The 23,495-nt window shown below is 38.3% G+C and overlaps 2 protein-coding genes across 2 annotated transcripts in view; one reads left to right on the forward strand and one right to left on the reverse strand.

Annotated features, from left to right (window-relative positions):
- Positions 1 to 11,562: 11,562 nt before the first annotated feature.
- Positions 11,563 to 12,819, forward strand: LOC130051502 (uncharacterized protein K02A2.6-like). Its single transcript, XM_056153470.1, has one exon. The coding sequence runs from the start codon at positions 11,563 to 11,565 to the stop codon at positions 12,817 to 12,819; it is 1,257 nt and encodes a 418-aa protein (XP_056009445.1).
- Positions 12,820 to 20,198: 7,379 nt separating this feature from the next.
- The window catches only part of LOC125680067 (WD repeat-containing protein on Y chromosome-like), a 33,191-nt gene continuing 29,894 nt past the window's right edge, over positions 20,199 to 23,495 (reverse strand). The window contains exons 25-26 of the mRNA XM_048919508.2: positions 22,827 to 22,975; positions 20,199 to 21,645 (exon numbers count right to left, since the gene is read on the reverse strand). Of these exons, the coding sequence (XP_048775465.2) occupies positions 21,483 to 21,645; positions 22,827 to 22,975 (312 nt within the window). The 3' untranslated portion in view covers positions 20,199 to 21,482. The remainder of the gene's footprint in view (positions 21,646 to 22,826; positions 22,976 to 23,495) is intronic.

The following is a 23,495-nucleotide window of genomic DNA, read 5'->3' on the forward strand; positions in this document are numbered from 1 at the left end:
TGAGTAAAATGTCCGGAGTTTACACATCGATAAATCCTTCAAAAAGAATGTTTAATCCTATAATATATAGCGTAAAACTATATGGGATCCGGGTTAGAATAAGTCCTCACTTCCCCTTGCTTGTTGTCAGTGGCGACTAAATGGGGCGGTCTTTCGGATGAGATCGCAAAAACCGAGGTCCCGTGTCACGGCAGGTGTGGCACGATAAAGATCCCTCCCTGCTCAAAGGCCGTAAGCGCCGAGCATAGGCCTAAATTTTGCAGTCCTTCACAGGCAGTAATGACGTCTCCTGCAGAAAGATCTGACTCAAACCACACAATATAGTGAACATATGCATAAACTCTTTGCATGTTAACCGAATTCAGTTTAATAGAACTACCAAATAGCCGAGTTCATTGTTTACGAAATAGCCGCGTTTCCGAGAAATGAAAACGAAACCTGTCGCCTATCTATTTTCTTAGTCATGATGCAATACTACGGGTCAGTAAATTATGTGCGTGTAAATTGTTCATTTAATAAATGTGTAAACTTTCAACCATTGTTCTTCTTTAATTCAATTCTTTATTTGAAATTTAACAAAAAGGAATACACATGGAATACACAAGGAATATCAAAACGTTCACGGGCGATATTGTAACATGCAACCGTGGTTTCTCAATTTAGACTGAGCTACTTGCTCAAAATATTGATTAGCGATGTGGGTCCTCTCGGCTTTATTCCGAGATATTGAACAGTGATTGGCAGTAAAATGATTTGAGACAATGATCAGTTCCAATGATTAGCTATTTTACAAAGAACAATGAAATCACGCACAATTATAGCAAAAATTTGATCAACTCAAAATTACTCACTTCAATTACTCAATACTGCTCAATGTTTGTCTTTGCTCAATTTGACTCAGTCTGTATTAATGAGAATAATGTAGCGGAAGTAAGGGTAAATGTGAGCAATGTCTCATTCCTATGTAAAGTATTTAATAAAGTTATATTATTACTGACTTTGTATAGGAAAGACTTATTCAGCCACGTCTATACCTTACCGTTGTTAAGCTTTCTCTTTTAAGCGATGTTCTTCTTGGTCCAGATAAGTGTAGACTGACTTTGTTTCGCAGTATTTATACCCTACAGCTTCAAGCTGATTGGATAGTGACTGAGCATTATGATTGGCTAAAATCTAGCTATTTGATTGGTCAATGTATCGGTAACTTTCAATCCACTTCCGGATTCACAACTTTAGCTCGACTAAAGGAATATATAGGAATACATTTATCACACATATAATTCGTTTCATTACCCACGCCTCAATAAAAATATGCGTCATCGCATAACTCAACATTGGACAGGTTTTTCAAATGATTTTAATATGAACATTTCAAGAAAAGTTACAAGAAAGATATAAAAATTAAACTCGTTTCACTGCTGTTTTCTCACAGCTTTGAACAATGTTTGCAACAACAACAAAAATCTACACTAATTTGTTAACGTAATAAGTCAATGACACGAAAATCTTACATAGCACCGAATAGGTCCTCTACCAGCTGAATCTCCTCATAGTCTTTCCCATTATCTGTCCACCTTGTAATTGTCCAACGAGTCGTCTTCTGAGCTGGTTGCAACGTCTGAGTCCCAACGTCCACTCTTTCAATATTGTCAAGACGACTTCGCTTTAAAGCAAACCTAGGTGGATGCAAACTCGCAGCCATACGTCGGGGAGGTAACTCCGAAGTGGCATGTTCAATTTGCGTTGCTGTCGGTGAATTGCTGGTCACTACAGATGACGATGCTCTCGTGGATGACAGAATTTCACTTTGCGGGACTTCAGGTGTCACTACTGATACAGTCGGTAAATCGTAACTTGGTACCTCCTGTACTGATGGCAACACCGGTTTTGGTGGTGGAACAAACACCTTAGCAGGTCGAGTCGGCTTCCTCACAGGTATATAGTCACACCCAGTGAATGAAGAACTGATTCTCTGGGTAACGTCTGCATCACTGTCTGTACTTAAATCTCCCAAGATGTCACTGGGATTCCCTGGATCATTTTTAGCTCATTCTCCATCGGATTCTTTGGCCTTTGTCTCATCATGCCGTTTCCGATGTCTATTCAAATTCGCCAGTCTGTTGGTACGGTAAGTACAAGTGCCTGCTGTACAAGTGTACCTCTTTTCCATCTTCTGTAAGCCACAACTTGCTAAATGTTCCTTCATGGCTCCCAGATTATACATTTTAACTGGGCACATAGGACATTTAAATTCCTTCTATGTATTAGTCTTTGTGTTTGGAGGCATCTTCTGTAAAAGAAATAACATATATTTCAAAATCTTTCATAATCTGAAAGCCACTTTGGTGGTTTTCTTAATCTTGCTTCAGGAATGAGACATTGCTTGTTAAGAATCTTGTCTATTTGCTCATAACTCTTATCGTTGTTCTCTTTGTACCCTTGTACTGAGTCAGATTGGTCAATTCTTTCTGGTATTGAATCAATTGGATTTTCCTTTTCAACACATTTCTCGTGTGACAGTTCCTGTCTTCTTTTGAGACGCATTCTGTCCACATGTATAACTTGCGGTTTACCCTTTGAACCACACCTAACTTTGTAAGTTAAATCTGACAGTTTTGCCTCAACAGCAAATGGACCTCTCCAAAACTGTGTGAGCTTTGGAGATTTTCCAACTTGGTACCTGGGAAAATACACGTAAACTTCGTCACTGGGTTTGAATGACTGCCAATAGAGTTTCTGTTTATGCAGCGACTTCTGTCGCAGGATAGCTTGCGCTGTGTGCTGTCTCACAAGGCTATGAGCAGCTTCTAGCTTCTCTTTCAGTTCCCATGCCCATTGATTTGGCGGAATGTTCCTCATTAAATTTGGCATTTTGTACATGACTTCAAGAGGAGTTGTTACTTCTCTTCCAAACATTAGGTAGTTTGGACTAGATCCTGTAGTCTCCTGTTCAACAGATCTGTATGCCATCAGAACGAATGGGAGGAGCTCGTCCCAGTTCTTCTGATTCTCATCCACCAAGGTGCGAAGCATCGAGAGCAGTGTCTTATTGAATCGCTCCACCATCCCATCTGATTGGGGATGGTAGGGCGTCGTACGGGTCTTTTTAATGTTCAGAACTTTGCACATTTCTGTGAATACTTTGCCTTCAAATTGCTTCCCTTGATCCGAGTGTATAACACATGGAACTCCAAACCTTGCAACAACTTCTTTTGCAACTATATCTGCCACAGTTGCTGCTTCCATATTTGGCATAGAAAATGCTTCGACCCATTTGGTGAAATAATCAGAAACAACTAAAATGTATCTGTTGTTTCTGTCAGTGCGCGGGAGTTCCCCTACAATGTCCATTGCTATACGTTCCATTGGTATTCCAGCTCCTACGAGCTGCATTGGAGCTCTCAGAGATTTGTTCGGGCTCTTTGATTTCATGCAGATCTCACAACCAGCTATATACTGTCTGACATCTCTTTGTAGCCCAGGCCAGTAGAATGCTTGCCTTATTCTACTTAGAGTCTTTGCCACTCCAAGGTGGCCTGCGGTCTTGTGATCATGGCTGTAATTGAGTATATGTCGTCTCTCGCTGAAAGGCACAATAGCTTGGAGGGTGGATTCCTCTTTATCAGTCCATCTTCGGCAGAGCAAATCACCTCTCACCTCCAAAAGTGATCTTTGGGACCATAAAGACTTCAGCATCGGTCCTCCCGACGATAATTCCAGGGGTTCCGGTCTCACGTTTTGTTCCAACCAACTCCTCACTTTGCTTATTTCAATGTCTTTTTTCTGAACATCAGAAATGTTTTTCTCCTCTTCTCCTCTGACGTCCTCAACAGGAGTCATTTCCAAAGTGTTACACCCCACATTTGTGTTGCATACCTCATTGTGCTCAGATATGAATTTACATTTCTTGCACGTTTTCCTGCTGAGAGTATCCGCATTACGATGTCGAGAGCCTGGTCTGTGTTCAATTTTCATATTGAACATTGCCAGCGTTTCAAGCCACCTTGCCCACTGTCCCTCCGGGTCCTTAAAGTTCATAAGACAACGCAATGAACTGTGATCTGTTCGGACTGTAAATTCTCTTCCATACAGATAATGTCAAAAGTGCTTAACATAAGTGACCACTGCTAAAAGTTCTTTACGAGTCACACAATATTTTTGTTCTGTTTTGGAGAGAGTTCGACTCGCATAGGCTACTACTTGCTCTTTGCCTTCAATCATCTGACAAAGGACTGCTCCAATACCACTATCGCTTGCGTCGGTGTCCAATATAAATGATTTCCCAAAGTCGGGATATGCTAGAATTGGTGAATTTATAAGGTGATGTTTCAATGAGTCGAAAGCCTCCTGACATTCCTTTGACCATATGTACTTCGTGTTTTTGTGAGTTAATTTGTGCAACAGTTTGGCTACTGTGGCAAATCCCTTAATAAATCGACGATAGTAACTACAAAGACCCAAGAATGATCGAAGCTCTTTCACCGAAGTAGGTTCAGTCCAAGTCTTGATGGTCTCAATTTTCTTCGGATCTGTTGATACACCTTGTTCCGAGATAATGTGTCCCAAGTATTCAACTTCTTTGGCAAATAAATTGCACTTTTTAGCTTTCATCTTCAAACCGACAGATGATAACCTTGTAAACACATTTTCAAGATTCACCATCATTTCATCAAATGACTTCCCGAGTACGATTATGTCATCGAGGTACACCAAGCAAGTTGTCCATTGAAGGCCGCTTAGGACAGTATCCATGAGTCGTTCGAATGTTGCTGGTGCATTACATAACCCGAATGGCATTACCTTAAATTGGAAAAGGCCACGTTTAGTTATAAATGCTGTCTTTGCTTGATCCCTTGCCTCCATTTCCACCTGCCAGTACCCCGACAGTAGATCTAGAGTAGAAAACCAGCTTGCTCCGGCCAGATGGTCTAATGTCTCATCTATTCGAGGAAGTGGGTATGCGTCTTTGACTGTGTCCTCGTTTAGTTTTCTATAATCGACGCAAAACCTTGTAGTGCCATCCTTTTTGCGAACTAGAACGACTGGTGATGCCCATGGACCAGATGACTTTTCTATAACCCCTCTTTGCAACATGTCATCTATGTGTTGATCCATGGTGTCCTCAAGACGTACATGAGTCCTTCTGAGTTGTTGTTTGATCGCAGCTCTCGATTCGGTATCGATTTTGTGCTTCACTAGGCTGGTGCGTCCCAGGTCTTTATCATCAGAAGCAAATAAAGATGAATGCTGTGCAAGAAATTTTCTCACACATTGCTTCTGTTCTCGAGTAAGACATGAGCTTGAGCGCTGTAAAAGGTTCTGTAAATGAGGTGGAAGTTCCCCTGTGATGTTTGGCTTTTTGGTGTCTGGTGCACGTGTCTCCTCAATTATATCATTAATTAGGGTCATGTTGGCCACAACTGTTCCGGACCTTACAACTTTTACCTCGTTTGAAATGTTCATAATGCGAACAGGGACCTTGTCTGTATTTTGTACCAACACTTTACCAACAAGTCCTCTTTCAGATGCAAGGAACTCATCGTCTGGCTCAATCAAACTCACTCCTTCTGGTAGGCTAGCATCATTTGGTTTGACCACATTGCAGTAAGTAATAATTTCACTCCTCGATGGTATATTTATATTTTCAGCAACTGCAATCCTGTAGCATCCATAATGCCCACTTTTTAAGAGTCGGATTGTTTCCTTCTCAATGATCATCTTCCGCTCTGACACATTGATAGTACAGTTATTTATGCTCATGAAGTCCAGTCCTAGAACTCCATCCATACTGATGTCAGCAATAGCAGCCGTGATGTTGTATGACCTATTTCCTACACTAATGAGTATTTGTGTTCTACCATATACAAATAACGCTTCACCACTTGCACCCGTGATTGACTTTTGAATGGGATCCAGGGAGTGTTTTCCCGAAAGGCTGTCATAAATCCTTTTAGATAAGATGGTCAAAGAAGCACCTGTATTGACGAGTAATGTGGCACCTACTTTCTCCACAAGGGCCTCAAGAAAGAGTCCATTACTCCCGAGATAACCATTTACACCGCAGTTTCCCTGTGTTTGCACATTTGCAGATGACTCCTGTATTTCTTGGACTCGTCCTTTACTCACAGCACTTTTGAACTTCTTACATTCCCTTTTTATATGACCCTTACCACCACAATTATAGCAAGTGACATTTTTCCTCCAGTTCTGACGATCAGTTTTATCTTTATTGTGAGAGCTATTCCTAACCTCAAATGACTTAATCTTTTCTTCCATTTTCTTCATGGACTGACGTAACTCATCTAAAATGGAATGAATGACTTCGGTTTCTTTCGTTGGTGCTTTATCAGCGGTATTTACGTTTTGCATGTATCCTCTAGACTCTCGCAGCTTTCCTTCTGCCTTGAAATATGCTTCAAGTTCAACAGCATGTCTAACGGCATCGTTGAGATTAACAGGCCTTGCCTGATTAATACGAAGACGCATTTCTGAGCTGACAAGAGCATCAATAAATTGATCTTTTGCCAGTGTTTCTCGCACGTCAGCAGGGACAGTAGGGTAAGCGAGATTTGTGAGTCGTCTTATATGTTGTCCGAGTTCTGGTAATGACTCAGATGCTTTCTGTTGTCTCTCCCTTAGTTGCATTCTATAAAGCTCCATTTGATCAGGAGGAGCAAAGCGGTCATTGAGAGCGCGAGCACTGTAATTGAGCTGCTCATTTTCGCTCAAATTACCTAGGATTCCTTGCGCCAGCCCTCGTAAGGACACTGAAAGATATAGCCCTTTCTCCTCCTCACTCCATTGTACAAGTTTAGCACACGCCTCAAAATGAGATCTGAAATCAAGCCATGGTGTAGTACCATCGTAAGTAGCCGGTTTCACATTCATACGCCTAGGTTCCTAAGATTTTATTGGCGATCTAGTTGGTTCGTCAATTTGAACCCGAGCTCGTTGCTACTCATTTTTACTTGCACGTATTTTGTGTCTGGTTGTCACATTGACATCATCTAGAGGTCGATGCAACGTGGACGTGTTTTCGAGCTGCTCAACTTTTGGTAGGTATTTACTCATGTCGTATTTTGTATCATCCGACTGGAATTTTACCGATTGTCGTTTACCTTTGTGCTCAAGTATGCTCAGATTTTGCCTTGTATCTGATTTCATTGTAGTGACACCAGAATCACTCGCAGACAATCCCGTGCTCTGATACTTGGGTACTCGTGGTGTTGAGTGATCTAACGGACTGTCGGCCTCGTATTGAGCTAACTTAGCCTCAATTTCTCTAATAGTAGCATTGAGCTCACTGAGATTCATTGTTCAATATGATCCCACCGCTGCCACCAAAAAGATATGTAACGTGCAACCGTGGTTTCTCAATTTAGACTGAGCTACTTGCTCAAAATATTGATTAGCGATGTGGGTCCTCTCGGCTTTATTCCGAGATATTGAACAGTGATTGGCAGTAAAATGATTTGAGACAATGATCAGTTCCAATGATTAGCTATTTTACAAAGAACAATGAAATCACGCACAATTATAGCAAAATTTGATCAACTCAAAATTACTCACTTCAATTACTCAATACTGCTCAATGTTTGTCTTTGCTCAATTTGACTCAGTCTGTATTAATGAGAATAATGTAGCGGAAGTAAGGGTAAATGTGAGCAATGTCTCATTCCTATGTAAAGTATTTAATAAAGTTATATTATTACTGACTTTGTATAGGAAAGACTTATTCAGCCACGTCTATACCTTACCGTTGTTAAGCTTTCTCTTTTAAGCGATGTTCTTCTTGGTCCAGATAAGTGTAGACTGACTTTGTTTCGCAGTATTTATATCCTACAGCTTCAAGCTGATTGGATAGTGACTGAGCATTATGATTGGCTAAAATCTAGCTATTTGATTGGTCAATGTATCGGTAACTTTCAATCCACTTCCGGATTCACAACTTTAGCTCGACTAAAGGAATATATAGGAATACATTTATCACACAGAGATAATACCAAATTCGTTTCAATATGACCACCTGCCCAGCTTCACCGTGCCACACCCGCTTGACCGCGCCAGGTGGCCTCCCGGCCAGTTATATCCCACAATCGAGTTTTTGTTGGCTCGTAATGAGGTGCCAGAGATTATCATTATTCATTGTGGGGGCAACAATATTGGTCAGGCACACAATACGCTAAGAGGCCTTCAAAAATATATATTTACATTTGCCAATGCACTTCCTTATATGACAGTACTAATGAAATTGATGTTCAATTTCGTGTGACATGAAATTGGTCATATGATCAGTTTGTTCTTGCGTATGAATACAATCACCGCTTCAAAAGTCAGTTACTGTATTTTCACCTGGCTTCTTGCTTATGCAATGCAGTGGGGGATTTAGACCCCCCCCCCTCTCGCCACAAATTTAAATAATAGAAATAGTGTGAGTAAAATTACAGATTGTCACCCAAAATGGCTAAGCATTTTGGTTAATACTTGACTTTCACACACACCCTTTCGTAAATCCTGGATCCGCCACTGCAATGACATCATAACAGAAATAAACGCAGCAGGATATTTATACAGTTTATTTTGTAAAAAATAAGAATTTCATCAATTTATAAAAGAGAAACATTAAACATATATCCTTCTTGTTTTGGATTCATGTTCATTCATTCATTTACTGTTTGATCAGCTGTTTGTGTACTGTTGTGTATGACGTCACGTTTTCTGTGTTCTTGAATAAATGGTAGATTAGACTACACGTGTTTTCATGGTGCTCGACTAAACATGGTGTCAGAAGTGGGATACCAGTGATATTACCAGAAATTTACCTACAGATTTAGCAGTTAGTCATCCCTACAGAAGCATGTCTCGTTTCAACCCCCGGAAAGTTTTAACTTCAGCAACCCGACGGAGTGGCTTGACTGGAAGGAGAGGTTTTCGCGCTTCAGAATGGCGTAAAAATTACACAAGGATGACCCCGAGGTCCAGATCAGCGCACTCATTTACGCAATGGGTAAGGAGGCTGAACACATATTCAAGTCCTTACAGTTTGCAGAAAGTGGGGATGAGAAGAAATTTGAGAAAGTCTTCGAGAAATTCGACGAGTACTTCATTCCTAAGAGGAATATTATTCATGAGCGAGCCAGATTTCATCAGCGTGCACAACAACCCGGTGAGTCTATAGAAACTTTTGTTAGAAATCTCCATGAAATATCCGAGTATTGTGATTTTGCCGACAAGAAGGAGCAAATTAGAGATCGATTAGTGATAGGAATTTCTGACAAAGAACTCTCAGAAAAATTACAACTCAGATCAGACCTGACACTTGAGAAAGCAGTCGAAATTGCTCGGCAATCAGAAATGGTAAAATCACAAATCAAGGACCAGAGCGTATCAGCTACAAATGTGGAGGCTGTCCGCAAGCATAGCGTTATGGGTCAAAGTCAGCGGAATTTTAACACTAGTCGAGGCAGAGGACGTGGTCACAGATCCTCAGGCGGTCGTGGCAGAGGTAACCATCACGGAGCAGGACAAAGTCAGGGTAAATGTAGTAAATGTAATCTTCGACATTCAAGGGATCATTGTTTCGCTAAGGGCAAACAGTGCAGACGATGTCACAAGTATGACCACTTCGCTGTGTGTTGTAACCAAAATAGTGTAGCAGAAATAGTACAACCAAAACTTGGAGGATTGTATGAGGAAACAGGATTTCTAGGATCCGTCACTACCTGTCATGATGACGAGGCGGCGTGGAAGGTGAACCTAAGAATTTGCGGGAAAACGGTAACGTTTAAGATCGATTCTGGAGCAGATACCTCAGTCATGGGGAAATCAACCTACCGCACACTTCAGTACCTACCGAAACTCAAATCTGCTAATACTGCTCTATTTGGACCTGGAGGACGAATTAATTGTCTTGGAGTTTTTACAGCTGAAACGAATTTTAAGGACCAAAACTTTGTGTTCCCAATACATGTTATCGAAGGGACAAGTAACCTTTTAGGACGATCAGCTGCACACAAGTTTGGACTCATCAAGAAAATTGACAATGTTGAATCAAGTTTGTTTGGAAGTTTTGGACTGGTGAAATATGAGCCTGTTAGAATTACTCTCAAGGATGGTGCAAAGCCATACTGTCTATCAACTGCCCGTCGTATAGCATTTCCACTGATGGCAAAAGTAGAAGCAGAGTTGAACAGACTTGAAAAAGAGGGCATTATCGAAAAAGTGGAGAGGCCAACGGACTGGTGCGCTCCTATGGTGCCTGTGTTAAAAAAGAACGGCAATGTGAGGATTTGTGTGGATCTTAAAAAACTTAATGAAGCAGTGAAAAGAGAACATTTCATGCTTCCAAATCTTGATGATATTTCCCCAAGATTAGCAGGATCAACACTGTTCTCCAAACTTGACGCATCAAGTGGTTTCTACCAAATTCCCTTACATCCCGACAGCTGTGGATTGACAATATTCATAACACCCATGGGACGTTACTGCTTTAGGCGAGTACCATTTGGGATAACATACGCCCCAGAAATCTTCCAGCGCAAAATGACAGAATTATTCCATGGCATTGAGGGAGTGGAGGTCATCATTGATGATATCTTGATTCACGGGAAGACTCGCAAGGAACATGACCTCAGACTTGACACAGTGCTTCACAGAATCCATGATTCAGGACTCAAATTGATTCGTGAGAAGTGTGAATTCCGTAAAACTGAGATAGAATACTTTGGACATAGTTTTTCATCTGAAGGTATCCGACCAAGTAGCAGTCGAGTTGATGCTATCAGACAGATGGAAACTCCAACAAACCTTACAGAATTACGCAGATTTATCGGAATGGTGAACTACCTGGGACGATTTATTCCAGAGTTAGCCTCAGTGATCAGCCCAATGACAGATCTGCTGAAATCTGGAAGTGCCTGGTTATGGAACCAAGCTCAAGCTAACGCATTCAGTCATGTTAAACAACTACTTACCTGTGCTCCCGTATTGACATTCTATGATCCACAGAAGCCGTTTGTTGTCAGTGCAGACGCTAGCAGCTTTGGCTTAGGGGCAGCTCTTTTTCAACAGGAAGGAGACGTGTTCAAGCCAGTGGCTTACTGTTCTAGGAAACTGACCAGTGCTGAGCTGAAATATGCCCAGATTGAGAAAGAGTGTCTAGCCTCGCTTTGGGCTTGTGAAAAATTCTCGCGTTACATAGTAGGACTGAAATCGTTCAAGTTACTTACAGACCACAAACCTCTTGTATCCTTGATAAATACTCAAGACTTGGACAAAGCACCTTTACGCTGTCAACGCATGCTCATGCGACTATGAGGATACAGCTTACATGCAGAACATGTTCCTGGAAAACACCTTATTGTTCCATACACACTGTCAAGAAGCCCGATAGGAAAACCAAATCAAGGTGATACTCTTGCTGAGGAAGTTGAATGTTACGTTGATTTGTTGGAGAACTACAGACCATTATCAGACAAGCTACTAGAGCAAATACAACAAGCTACAGGAGACAGCATCCTACAAGAGGCAATCAACCATACTAGACATGGATGGCCGACACACATGAATTCCATTTACAGGAGGGAATTGCGATACTACTTTGTAACACGCAGTGAACTGTCAGAGTCGAGAGGACTACTTTTGTACAGAAATCGCATTGTAATACCAGAGACTCTTAGAAGTGAAGTTCTGAGAAGCATACATGATGGACATCTTGGACTTAATAAGTGCAGAGCAAGAGCTCAGGATTCTGTGTGGTGGCCTGGAATTACACAGGACATTCGCAATCTTATAAACACATGTGAATTTTGCCAAACTCACCGTCGATCACAACAACGAGAACCGTTGAAGTATACAACATTACCAAGTCGACCATGGCAGAAAATTGCAGCAGACCTGTGTGAGTTAGATGGGAAACACTTCTTAGTAGTCATAGACTATTTTTCCAGATTCATTGAGATAGCGTTTCTACAGTCTACTACCAGCACACAAGTTATCGGAAAGATGAAAAACATGTTTGCTCGATGGGGAATTCCTGAAGAGCTAGTCTCCGATAATGGTACCCAATTCACCTCAGAGACTTTCCACGAATTTGCAGTAAATTACAAATTTTGTCAGACGTTCACGAGTCCTCATTATCCACAATCTAATGGGGAGGCTGAAAGCGCCGTAAAGATTGCGAAAAGAATTCTCCGCCAGGATGATATATTTAAGGCGTTGTTATCATATCGCAACACACCTATAGAATCAACTGGTAAAAGCCCAGCAGAACTCATGATGGGACGGAAACTACACACTACTGTTCCAACACTACCAGAATGGCTAGAACCAGAGTGGATGGATCGTGATGAAGTTTTCCGTCGTGATCTACGATACAAGGAGCGGTATAAATCTGGTTATGACCAACATCACAACGTACGTCCATTAGCCGAACTAAAGCCAGGAAATTCGGTCAGAATCAAGACGGACAAAGACAAACTATGGGTCACCCAAGGAACCGTACAGGAGGCAGATCCAAAGACGCGATCATACGTTGTAGGGACCCCCAGAGGTTCTTATCGCAGGAACCGTCGACATCTTCAGAAAACTGATAGATCCGTGTTCTCCGACCGTTACAGTAAACCAGTAGTACCTGCAGACACATTCATATCAGATGCAGACCAAGAACCACACGTCATTTCTAAGGAATCGCAATCACAGGAGCCTAAGGCTACGAGCGATGTTCCCTTAACTCCGCAGTCACAGAAACAAGGAGTGATTCAAACGCGCAGCGGACGAGTCGTCCAACGTCCCAAGAACCTGGACGATTATGTTGAATGACATTTGTTTAAAGATTTGTGTTCTTTGCTAAAACTTTGTATGTCTAAGAATGACTGTGTATTTGTAAAGTTGTATGTATCCAATTCTATATAATAAGAACCCTTGTAATGATTCAGATATTTTTATTTCATGATGAGCAGCAATGATTTATTCTAGTCAAATGTATGTTCTAGTCAGAAGGACATTTTGTTTAAATTTACTGTATTTCCATAGCTTAGGGGGAAAGATGTTTTGGATTCATGTTCATTCATTCATTTACTGTTTGATCAGCTGTTTGTGTACTGTTGTGTATGACGTCACGTTTTCTGTGTTCTTGAATAAATGGTAGATTAGACTACACGTATTTTCATGGTGCTCGACTAAACACTTCTGTTGTTTCATTTTATACAGTTTTAAATACCGTCTGCAACTTCTGCATGGCGAATTTATAAAATAAAGTTCTATGATATTGGAAGCGAAAACATGTAGGCAGAGTTATAAGCCTACATGTATTTACTTCATGATGTTAAGTTAACCTGTTGTTTCCTGGCAACTTCCATCACGGCTATGACTCGGCATGATTATAAGCGAGGCTGGTTTCGAGGCTCGAAAAATTTACATGTTCATGTCAGGGTACCGGTGCGAGTCTTCTGACATTAAAATCCTACAACAGAAATCTCTCAAGTGAACAAAAACTCCGTCAGTTCATTTTTATTTTATTTTACACACACTGAAGGTAAATAAAAGACGCAACCTACCTGCACTTGTTCTAAATCTGTCCTACTGTCTTGAATCGTCTCCTGCATGGCTACAACCGCGAGTCCTAACGATGAACGTACCGTTGTTTCTTTCCAAAAACCTGACTAAGAGCTTAAAGCTGACATGAATTAATAAATATAGTATAATTCTATATGTCCGCCATATTTTTCTGCTACTCCGCCATATTAGTTGGAATTTCTGTTGTTACATGTATCAGGGTTCGCTTGGTATATAAGGGGACGAGCTTTGCTACGCTTCACTTCACATCAGTGTCTTCGATTTACCTGTGCGGGTAGCTTCGACAGATAACACGTACATCTCCGATACTAATACTTATCATTTCCATTAGTGGAACTCTTCAAATTAAAGGCGCGTAAAGTCCTACTACCGGGACAACATCATGTAAACACATTACTTTGGCACACGTAATAATAACTGACTGCAAACCACAACACTGATTAAAATTCTAAAGCCAAATTTAGGAATTGATTATTCTTAAAAGAAAACAGACGAACTTATTAAACTATGTGAGGAAGAGAAGCTACTAAATTTGCCAAATCTGACCGATATAAAGTGTCAATCGCAAGAAGAATTGTGAAGGGAAAAACCGATATGCACATCTAACACAAGAACTTTTCTTGTAATTAATGTGATGAATATGTTTTTAAAGTTATTCTGTCAGACTATGAAGACATTCTAATTTATCATACAATTAGGACAGGTTCATATGGCATGGACTTTGTAATCGTACACGTACCCCCCCCCCCCCCGTAATTGTCCATATTTTAGAACAAGTTATATACATGTATATGCCAAACTGCATTTTTAAAAGACGTTTATAACACTAATTAACACACCTAATGCGTTTCCAAACTGCATCTAAGTTAATTTGAAAATTGCAAAATATTGATGTACTTGGGTGTCCAGAGAACATCGTTGTTTGGAATTTTTAAAATAGGTGTGGTGGAGTTTAAAAAACATGTAACATCTTTAATAAGATAGTGTTAGAATATTTGAAAAGTGCAGTTTGACAAATGTTAATTTTATTTAAGATATACCATGTATTTTAACTCTTAAAAAAAGGGGGGGGGGGTTGCTCTGAACGTTTCGTTTATATGTCCCAGTAATCTCGCACTTGCTCACGAGATTTGTGCATTTTCTTACCAATGACACACAAGAGTCATCAAAGCGCGATAACTCCAACGAGCTGGTAATGAGAAGTATTTATAGGACATCAAGAAGAAATGAAATCACGTTTTGGAACACCACGCAGTGCTCAAAATTATAATAAACATATCGTACAGTAGTAAATCATTCTAAATATATATATTTCGATAAATATAAATAGAATGCCTTTTCTTTACGTGAACGTGCGTACATTTGCAGTAAATATGTCAAAACTATACAAAAATGCGGAGAAATATTTCATCTTTTATCTATTGATAAAATGAAATAAGCAAAGAGTATACAATCTATACCATTCACAATTACTTCAAGTAAAAGGCAAAGACATAAATACTACTGTACTTATAAAAATGGCATGTATGCTCGCCATGAAAACGCATCGAATGCGGACGACTATTTACCTGGGCCTACTCGCAATATCTGTAAAGGACAGCAGATGTACGTGTACACTTGTCGAAAATAGTCTAAGTAGTAGTAAAACTCCCTTTATTTGCATAATCCATGAAACAAAACGATAAACTCCATTTGCATTCCAACAGTAAACAACATTGTCCATTGTACAGACTGCGACACACTTACATAATATAGCCCGTGCCGATCAGCTATCTTCAATCAGGGGAAGTATCAGAGTATAATATTTACCCTGTATTGTGCATGAATCCTTATACCATATGATTTACTGGTCAGAGTATTGCAGATTTATAAATCAGGAAATCATTTAGGTACATACATTTGCATATACACAACACTGTACGAGTGTATGGGATGAGAGAGAGAGAGAGAGAGAGAGAGAGAGAGAGAGAGAGAGAGAGAGAACCGATAATCTTGTAATAATCGAGCTCTTATCAAGACAAATGATATCGTTAATTGAATAAAAGAGAACAGTACTAGTAACTCAATATTCCTCTCATTAATTGATAATACAGATTTATTTGATTCATTTAAAGCACACAATAATTAGAAATTAAACATATTTTTAAATAATGTTATTTTCAATTACTTCATTTTATGCTAATTTGGCGCTCAATAGATCTTATATATCTATGCCATTTTGCGTTATTACATTCTGCGTCGAACTCGACGCAGATTGTACTAATACAAAATGTAATACACTGTAATCGAGTATATCATATTATGCGTCGTTATCAAACATCAAGGGGAGAGGACAAGAGTGTCTGTCACCCACCTTTAATAACAATATCCATTTTTTGTTAGTTTGTAATGCAAATAAAAGATACATTGAGTGACAACCCCTCCCCCACTTACCCCAGCTTGAAAGTTCTGATATAATAGTAGACGACACACACCACCACCAATTAAGAAAATGAGGATATGAGGCACTCATAGTAGAGGACTCTAACCACCCCATCCGACCCCAACGATTGAAGAAAATGAAGTGTAGGGGGAAATTATTGAGGTAGTCAAAGTAAAAGACTCTTTAACCCTTCACCCCCACATTAGGACTTTGAACATCGGACAAAACATCTTGGTTTGTTTGGGTGTTTTGTTTACTAATTGTATGGTGCATGTAGAATTGCACCCTTTACCAAATTTTCCTTCATTTACACAGTGTAAGGAATGGTAAACCAAAATCACAAAACAAAATGCATAAAGACCAAGATATTTTCAAGCGTACGAACTTCATTCATGAATACATAAATACATGTATTCAGAAAAATCGCATGCATGCATTGCAGGACTATAGCATTTGTGTGTTTTAACGTTTCTGTAACATGCCATAATGATTACTTTGAGGCTTGAGTGTAATTTATTCATAAATATTATCATTTCGTAGATCTGGCGCAATGGCCATACCGCTGTACGTAGAAATTTCAAATTCAAATGTATTCGATAAGATGTTAGTATGCATAAATCAGTAAAATTCGTGTTGAGGTTTTATTTGATATGATACAATGTCAATATACTGTAATGCATTAGTAGGATATGCAGAAGGCAAGAGTATAAACATTTTCTTTTTTCATTATCAGTATCAATATCTATATGATCACGAAAAAACATTAAACAATTTATATCCGGATTCATTTACACCGATTTAGATATATATCAATAAAAACAAAGCTGCATAGTTTGGGAGAGGGGTTTCTAATGAGTCTAATGAAATTAAAAGAAGGAACCCAACATTTGCATTCAAACTAGATGTACTTCAACATGAATTCATTTCTGCTCTGACTCAAAGCATGATTCTAAATTCGGGAACGAATCTTGCATACAAAATAATTAATAGGGGAACATAAATTCGAGCTCCTTTGGAATTTAATGAAATGTAGATATGCACCTTTCTTTCAACACGAATTGATATGTTGTTTCAGGCACGAAAACAGGGGGTTGGGGTGGGCAGGAAGGCTGGTCTGCTTTCCCCACTTTTTTTGACAATTTACTTTTCCCCCGTTATTCTAACATACACAGTCAGTATTTTCTACATGCACAGTTCAAACTAATATTTTTTTTAAAAATTTGTAATGAATTCAATTATAAGCATCAACTCCTGTAAGTTTCTAATATATTGTCAATCACAAAGTTTTAAATAGCTGGAAATTTTTAATGCTTGTAAGCTTACATTTATATAAGTGATCAATTTTCTTTCCTTCTGTGAAATGATATATTATAAATCGAAGTAGGACGGTCGCTCTCTCTCTCTCTCTCTTTCTTTCTTTCTCTCTCTCTCTCAATGGATATGGACATGCAAAGACCGTGAATAATTATGTGGTTCCAAAAGAGACAACAAAACTATATTTTCGTTTATAAATTTCCTTTCATATGTGTCTTTGTGTAATGAACTGTTTATTATGGATTGCAAATGTAATACACGCATTTGCACACAGATGTATATTTTCGATCATTATTCCCTTATTTGTATATCCAAGTTTGTATATGATCATCGAGAAATTTTGAATTGCGCACGCAATATATCCAACCAGATATTAGATTCCCGATTTCTATAAACTGCAAAACCTCGACCAGACAAGCATTCAATACAGGAAAAATTGTCGACTCTGACATCTCCCCTGATTGAAGACACCCTGTTTGGCACGGGTGAAGTGTGTCGCAGTCTGTATAATGAAATGACAACGTGTTGTAAAGTTCTAACGAGATACAAATGGAGTTTATCATTTTGTTTCGTGGATTTATCACAATAAAGAGAATCTAATATTTTCGGTAAGTGCACATCTCCGATACCTGTTGAATAGACGCCCGTATTTGATACTTTTTTTGGCGATTATACCTTGTGCATTGCATATTATGCATATGGCATGCACCTTTATTTTGCAAGAATTGATATAAATTATATATTTTATGCTCTTTGCCTATTCCATTCTATCAGTATGTAATTGGCAAATGATTTATCCGCATTTACTTTATTAGAAAATGCAAATACTTGCATGCACTTGCAAGTATGCAAGAAAAGCTTCTTGGTTTTTTTTTTTTTAAATTTTTTTTTGGTTGCATTTTTGTCTAACTTATCTAAACTTCCATAATGTTGCATTAGTAAACAATCAATATTTTGTAATTTTGAGCAAAGCATGTTTTAAAATGTTATTTTATTTGTTTCTCATTCCCTATATATTTCTATCGGAGGTGTACACTGGTCGAGTCCACCTAGAAAAACCACTCAGGAGTGACAATCACATTTGGGGTATGTACGGGTAGAGTAAATTAGGCTACCTGAAAGAAATATGGCGGATAAGATGAGAAAGGTGTACGTATTTATTAATTCATGTCAGCTTTAACGTTAACTTGACCCATCATATCCACCATCAATTCTCTCAGATCCTTTGAATTTCTGTCGAAATCTGTGATCAACAATTGCGTTTTCAACTTAGTAAGCTAGACCGACGCCAGTTTCTCCATCGCTGGTCGCGACCAAATCACACTACGGATATAGTTTACTCCGCTCCGCTTGTCATTTCAGTTAACTTTACCCTCAAAATTACCTTTATTTTTACACATGTTTCGTCTTTTTTTAACATTTTCAATTAAATATCTATATCTTATATTCTCTTTGATATTGTTCCAATTTTTTTATTCGATAAAACTCTTACGAACTATATTTTGTGTTCTACGATCTTTATTTTGGTCATCTGCTACATAATCATGGAAGCTCGGTAAGAACACAAATCAAAATAGAAAATATAAATATAAGAAATAAAATATCATTTTTGAATGTTATTGGGATATGACATGAAGTTGGTACGTGATCAAATCTACTATAACGCCCTTCGGGCGTTATAGGATTTGATCACGTGACCAACTTCATGTCATATCCCAACAACATTCAAAAATGATATCTTATTTCTTAATTTAAGTCAACTTTGGCTAATATTGCTAACTTACTCCCCAAAACTTTTATTATTTGGTCTCACATTTTGCCTCGAAATAATTGGGTAAACTGCCTTGCGAACTCGGAAGGTCAAAAGTGTGGACGTTGGATTAATGGTGCATGTGCAACATTTGTCATCAATACGTTTCGGGGACGAGGTGCATCAATCAGTTATCCAGATATAAAGGTTCAACACAAGGAATTGTTTAATAGAAAAGACGGAGTACATTTGTCTGATTTGGGCAACAGCATTTTTATCAATACTTTAAGAAATGCCCTGGATCATTTCCTTCATTGTAGTTTTGTTTTACCAACATTCCCTTAATGCTTGTCATGAGCCAATGTTGTGTTTGTGTGTGCAATTTGCATTTCATGTAATACATGTATACAGTTTCATAGGGCGCGATTTGCGTCTTTTAGTAACTTATTTAGTTATGGGGTGCAATTGGTACCTGATTTCGGCACAATTGGTGCTTTTTGATATGCAATTTGCATTTTCTCTTTTAAAATGCTGTTTCATAGGAAGCGATTTGCGTCTTTTCTGTAATTTTTATTGTCGTGCGGTACAATTTGTACCTAATTTCGGCACAATTGGTGTGCTTTGGGTTGTTATTTTGGGCAGCAAAATTGCCGCCTCAATTTTTGTGGCGGATGGGTCGTGCGACTCTGTCCCATTTTGTATTGCTTATAGGAGTTATGAGATTGATCACCGTTCGTTATCTTCACCTTTCATGAAAACAAATTGACAATAATAAAGAAGTAACTTATTATTACACACATCTCTTAGGTTTAGTACCACCACAAACCACGATGGTTTTAAAGGTGTTTTCACACTATGTTTTTAGGAACTCTTATGCATGATTTGACTTTTTGCATGAAGATAATGAGAAGAAGAAAAAAACATCGTTCTAGGTAACTTGTGTAGTTTTACAAATATGACTGAAATATTGGAAAGTTTTCATTTTAAGAACTTTAGAATGTGTATTGAGTAGCAATATTTCACTGGATTTACTCTCTTTGGGTATGGAAGGTCAAAATGATGTCATGTGATACAGATCCCCCCTCCGAAATTCTGAGATTAAGTCTTGAGATTTAATACAGAAGAAATTACAAAACAAGAATTTGTGAAATTTTATTTCCTTGAAAAATTTATCACAGTCAACAGAACATACAAAAATAAATATATATTTTATACTGAACAATCTCCAAAGCAACAATGCATATATATAAATCTTGTATAAAAACATGTATATTATACAGCTGGATGGGACTGGTAGATAATACTAGGGTAAAGATTTCCGCTATCATTAAGATGTTGTCTCTCTGTTCAAAATGTTTCTTCCATAAAATTCCAGGAGATGACCACAGAAACATTCATTAAGAAATATCAACAAAAAAAAAGGAAGTCTACAAAGAACAGTATTGAGAGATTGAAAAAACAACAACTGAGAATCTGAATGATGTAGAATACAAAATGGACCTTACACATATGTGTAGTACAAGTTACATAGATGAGACAGCAGTCCAATGTGGGGTTTTTTATATATAAAAGAAAACAGAATTTTAATGTTATAAGTTTTCAGCAATATACCAGCTATTATTGTATCTATACCTCACGCAGTTCGAGAATCTACACAGCGAGGTCACCTCCTATTGCAGCATGATCAAACAAACACCAATGTCAAGTTTGTCTTCATACACAGATAGAAATTCACACCGTAAAACAAAAGGATAAAACCTGCCATTCCAAAACGTATATATAAACTTTGAAATGTATACATTCAGCATAGACAGAATAATTAACAGTCAAAATGCTCTAATTTTAAAACATTACAAAAGTTACCCATGAAACGTTAGGGCAGTATCTTATTCTACTGACGAGACTCAGATCTATTCCTAATTCTACGTGAGTAATCAATATTCACGTTAATTCAAAAGAAGTCACCTGCAGAATATTAAGTCTCGTTTTAATAAATTCATCATTACTTTTGAAGTACATATAGCAATCATGATTTTATTTTCTCACAAATCTGATGTTAACGACAATTTTTCCAAGGTCGGTACTCGCAATAAAGATTCGCGCATACTGCACCAGGAATCTTACAAAGCTGTGCACTTACTAAATCATCACACCCACGGGTGATGACAGGTCATAAATGTCTTCACAATAAGATTATCTGATTTGGATTCCTGTACATCACAACCCTAAATCTCTGATAACAATGGCCTTTTCTTCAAATAAAAGCTCAACCGGAGAACGCTACTTAAAATTACTGCAAGTAAAGTTGTTCATGATTTGTAAAATTGTATAAAAATCTATTCACATCATGCTTTTTTGCTCATAAAATTATTCCACACAATTTCCATGGCAACTTGAGATTATGTTGAACTTCAAGAGGGCTTAAATTTCCAACGCAATGTCGAACGAATCGTCTTTACTTTTCTTCATGGATTTGGGTTTTGGGATGGAGGGTGGCTCCTGAATGGGGGACCATTTTAGCATTTGATAATCGCTGGGGCCGCCTCGGTCAATCTCCTTTATCTTAGTTTTCTCATGACGCAACCTGCAGAGAGTGAATTCGAAAGAATTTGTTACTTCATAATAAATCAAAATGCAATGTCAATTCAAATGAACTTGTCTGAGACAAAAAGCAGAATTAGATGAGAATACTCCCTCCCCATCTAACATTCTCTGACAATACAAACACCAAGGACTCTCTGTAGACACCCTCCCCATCCATGGTTAACTTATACTATATTATTTTTAATGAAATGGATACTTGTTATGGAGGGGTTTAGGGTTTGGGGGGGTTGTGAAAGAAAGTTCATGGAAAAGTTGAACGGTATCCCAGCTTTTGTATGAAGTCTTGAAATAACTTGAACTTTGACCTTTTCACCCCAAAATAAATACAGTTCTTCCAGGTTTGATAACAAAGTTACATGTGAATTAGAGTGTCTACAAGCTTTTGCTATGAAGTCCCATCTTGACCTTGACTTTTTGACTCCAAATAATAGGGTTCTTCCTCCCTTAAGGTATCACACCGGTAATTATTTTCACTACATATTACTATCGAGGGAAAAAAATCATTAAAAATCAGTTTACAAAATTGATGCCGAATAATGCAGTTAGACATGTTCTATGTTACCTATCTCGTCTGCCGACACCAGAAAAACAATACCCTACGCGGCATTTTCGAAAATAAATTGCCAGCAAACAAGACTATCCTCAAATCCACGTGTTTTTCACGTGTGTAAACAGCCGGAGTGCACCTCAGGAAGTAGCCTCAGCTACCAACAGCAAATAGTTCCTTTGTATACACTTGGTTATTTCTACAAATTACACAAAATTTCCTAATCAGGGGTACAAAATTTTTTAGAAAAGAAGAAGAGGAAATGAGAAAAATCGTGCAAGGAAAAAAATATTTCTTTAAATATATGGAACTACAATTGACTAAGTTCATTTTGATTGGACAATTACTGGTGTGATACCTTAATAATGAAGCTACCTGTGAAGTATAAAATCAATCAAGCAAAACATGTGACCTACATGTATAGAATGTATACAAGCTCAGTGTTACACACTTAGTCTAGCTTGAATACACAATCACATACACAAACATTTCTGTTACTATGTCCCCTCTCACAATGAATTGCGATGGAATAATGAATCTGTGGTAAAGCTTATTTTTGCTGTCATTAAAAGCCTTGCAATTTTTGTTAACAAACAAAATGTGATGAAACCCACCATTTTCCTTTGTATGCCTTGGCCTGTTCTTCTGTGAGAGATTCGTCTTTGAGGATAGTCTGAAGTTTACGAAGTTCTGTAGCGATTTCTTCATCATCGATATAAAATTGCTCCTTCTTGAATGTAAACTGAGGAGCCTTCAAATGACCCTGGATAATGGAAACATGCAGTGTCAGGTGCTATTAATAGCGATGATGTAATATCACTCAAAATTTGAAATAATGAGCATTACCAATACTCTGTCCTGAACTGGGATAATTATTTCAATACAGTAAAATGCAGTTATAGCAAACCTCCAGGGTCTGGGAAAAACAGTTTGTTATAACTAAATTTCATTATACAGTAAAACACAGTTATAGCAAATCTCCAGGGCGGCAGTGAAAAACAGTTCAATATAATAAAATTTTGTCATAACCAGTACAAGTTTTGTTATTTTCCTCTTACGGGGGAATGAACAGGCGTGCATTTGTTATAAGCATGTTCGTTATAAGTGTTTTCTTGTATCACCAATGTTTGGAATATTAACCACATAACGAGGTTTTACTATACTGTAAAGTTCTTAGAAGGTTTCACTGTATAGACAGATAATCATATTTACAGACTTCATACCAACCAACCCTATCGCTCCCCATTTGAGGGGTCCATTTCTGAATATTTTCAACTACAAAA

This window comes from Ostrea edulis, chromosome 2 (assembly GCF_947568905.1).
Source record: "Ostrea edulis chromosome 2, xbOstEdul1.1, whole genome shotgun sequence".
Lineage (NCBI taxonomy): Eukaryota > Metazoa > Mollusca > Bivalvia > Ostreida > Ostreidae > Ostrea > Ostrea edulis.